The sequence below is a fragment of the Coturnix japonica genome, unplaced genomic scaffold (assembly GCF_001577835.2).
Source record: "Coturnix japonica isolate 7356 unplaced genomic scaffold, Coturnix japonica 2.1 chrUnrandom524, whole genome shotgun sequence".
Taxonomy (NCBI): Eukaryota; Metazoa; Chordata; class Aves; order Galliformes; family Phasianidae; genus Coturnix; species Coturnix japonica.
In genome coordinates, this window is record NW_015439909.1 from 63731 (window position 1) to 66775 (window position 3045).

General features: G+C 55.7%; 1 protein-coding gene across 1 annotated transcript in view; it reads left to right on the top strand.

Annotated features, from left to right (window-relative positions):
• LOC107307257 overlaps window positions 1-3045 on the top strand; it is a 21022-nt gene that overhangs the window by 1144 nt on the left and 16833 nt on the right. Inside the window, exon 2 of the mRNA XM_032441740.1 lies at window positions 2612-3038. Coding sequence (XP_032297631.1) covers window positions 2612-3038 — 427 coding nt within the window. The remainder of the gene's footprint in view (window positions 1-2611; window positions 3039-3045) is intronic.

The following is a 3045-nucleotide window of genomic DNA, read 5'->3' on the forward strand; positions in this document are numbered from 1 at the left end:
TCTATGGGGTTCTATGGGGTTCTCTGGGGGGGTTTATAGGGGATATATGGGGCCTATGGGGTTCTATGGGGTCTTATAGGGGATATATGGGGTCTATGGGGTTCTATGGGGCTCTATGGGGCTCTATGGGGCTCTATGGGGTTCTATGGGTCTCTGTGGGGCGCTATGGGTCTCTATGGGGGGCTGTGGGGTTCTATGGGGCTCTGTGGGGTTCTTTGGGGGGCTATGGGGTCTATCGGGTGATATGGGGCTCTATGGGGCTCTATGGGGCTCTATGGGGCTCTATGGGGCGCTTTGGGGTTCTATGGGGGACTATGGGGCTCTATGGGGTTCTTTGGGGGGCTATGGGGTCTGTGGGGTTCTATGGGGTGATATGGGGTTCTATGGGGCTCTATGGGTTTCTATGGGGTTCTATGGGGCGCTATGGGTCTCTATGGGGCGCTATGGGTCTCTATGGGGGGCTGTGGGGTTCTATGGGTCCCTATGGATCTCTATGGGGCTCTATGGGTCTCTATGGGGCTCTATGGGGTTCTATGGGTCCCTATGTGTCCCTATGGGGCTCTATGAGGTCCCTATGGGTCCATAAGGGTCCCTATGGGTCTCTATGGGTCCCTATGTGTCCCTATTGGTCTCTATGGGTCCCTATTGGTCTCTATGGGTCCCTATGGGGCTCTGTGGGTCTCTATGGGGTCCCTATGGGTCCCTATGGGGCTCTATGGGGCTCTATGGGGCGCTATGGGGCCTATGTGGGGCTATTGGGGTCAATACTGGGGCCAATGGGGTCATTATTGAGGCCATTAGGGTGGAGATCGGAGTCATTAGGGTGGAGTATGGGGCCATTGGGGTCAATGGGGTGGAGACTGGGGTTAATAGGGTGGAGCTATGGGGTGATTCTATGGGGTTGAAGGGGGAGGGGGGGGTGGTTTTGGGGTCACTCTGTGGGGTCTGGGGTCTCTCTATGGGGTCTAGGGTGTCTCTATGGGGCCTATGGGGCTATAGGGTCACTCTATGGGGCCTGGGGTGGCTATAGGGTCTCTCTATGGGTTCTGGGGTCTCTCTATGGGGTCTAGGGTGTCTCTATGGGGTCTATGGGGCTATAGGGTCTCTCTGTGGGGTCTGGGGTGACTCTATGGGGTCTATGGGGCTATAGGGTCTCTCTGTGGGGTCTGGGGTCTCTATGGGGCCTGGGTTGGCTATAGGGTCTCTCTATGGGGTCTGGGGTCTCTATGGGGCCTGGGTTGGCTATAGGGTCTCTATGGGGTCTCTATGGGGTCTGGGTTGGCTATAGGGTCTCTCTATGGGGTCTGAGGTGTCTCTATGGGCTCTGGGTTGGCTATAGGGTCTCTCTGTGGGGTCTGGGGTGTCTTTAGGGTCACTCTATGGGGTCTGTGGGGCTATAGGGTCTCTCTATGGGGTCTGGGTGGCTATAGGGTCTCTCTATGGGGTCTGGGTGGCTATAGGGTCTCTCCATGGGGTCTGGGGTGTCTCTATGGGGTCTGGGGTATCTATAGGGTCTCTCTATGGGAGTCTGGGTTGGCTATAGGGTCTCTCTATGGGATCTAGGGTGGGTTTAGGGTCTCTCTATGGGGTCTGGGGTGTCTGTGGGGTCTGGGTTGGCTATAGGGTTTATGGGGTCTCTATGGGGTCTGGGGTGGCTATAGGGTCTCTCTATGGGGTCTGGGGTGGCTATAGGGTCTCTTTATGGGGTCTGGGGTGACTATGGGGTCTTGTATGGCTTTAGGGTGGCTCTATGGGGTCTCTATGGGATCTGGGTTGACTATAGGGTCTCTCTATGGGGTCTGGGGTGGTTATAGGGTCTCTCTATGGGGTCTCTATGGGGTCTGGGGTGTCTCTATGGGGTCTGGGGTATCTATAGGGTCTCTCTATGGGGCCTGGGTTGGCTATAGGGTCTCTCTATGGGATCTAGGGTGGCTTTAGGGTCTCTCTATGGGGTCTGGGGTCTCTATGGGGTCTCTATGGGATCTGGGTTGGCTATAGGGCCTCTATGGGGTCTGGGGGGTCTCTATGGGGCCTGGGGTATCCATAGGGTCTCCTTATGGGGCCTGGGGTGTCTCTATGGGGTCTATGGGGACTATAGGGTCTCTCTATGGGGTCTGGGGTATCTATGGGGTCTCTATGGGGCCTGGGTTGGCTATAGGGTCTCTCTATGGGGTCTGGGGTCTCTATGGGGACTGGGGTGGTTATAGGGTCTCTATGGGGTCTCTATGGGGTCTGGGGTGTCTATAGGGTCTCTCTATGGGGTCTGGGGTGTCTATGGGGTCTGGGGTGGTTATAGGGTCTCTCTATGGGGTCTGGGTTGGCTATAGGGTCTCTATGGGGTCTGGGGTATCTATGGGGTCTGGGTGGCTATAGGGTCTCTTTATGGGGTCTGGGGTATCTATGGGGTCTCTATGGGGTCTGGGTTGGCTATAGGGTCTTTTTATGGGGTCTGGGGTCTCTATGGGGTCTATGGGGACTATAGGGTCTCTCTATGGGGTCTGGGGTCTCTATGGGGTCTCTATGGGGTCTATGGGGACTATAGGGTCTCTCTATGTGCTCTATGTTGTCCATAGGCCCCATTGCTGACCCTATAACCCTGTATCCCTTATAGGAACGTGACTACGTGGTGGTGACCCCAAAGGATTTGGGATCTCTGCTGTTGGTTCGGGTCCATAAAGAACCTTATGGGCGCCTGCCCCAAAGCTCCTGGTACCTCGAAAGGGTCCGAGTGTGGCCACAGGGGGGGGGCGACCCCAAAAGGGGGGACCCTACTGACCCTAATAATGGGGACCCTATTAATGGGGACCCTATTGACCCTATTAGGGGGGACCCCAATAGTGGGGACCCTATTAACAAGGATCTTATTAGTGGAGACCCTATTAGGGGGGACCCCAAAAGGGGGGACCCTATTGACCCTATTAGGGGCGACCCCAAAAGGGGGGACCCTATTAACCCTATTAGGGGGGACCCTATTAATAGGGACCCTATTAACCCTATTACAGGGGACCCCAATAATGGGGACCCTATTAACCTTATTACAGGGGA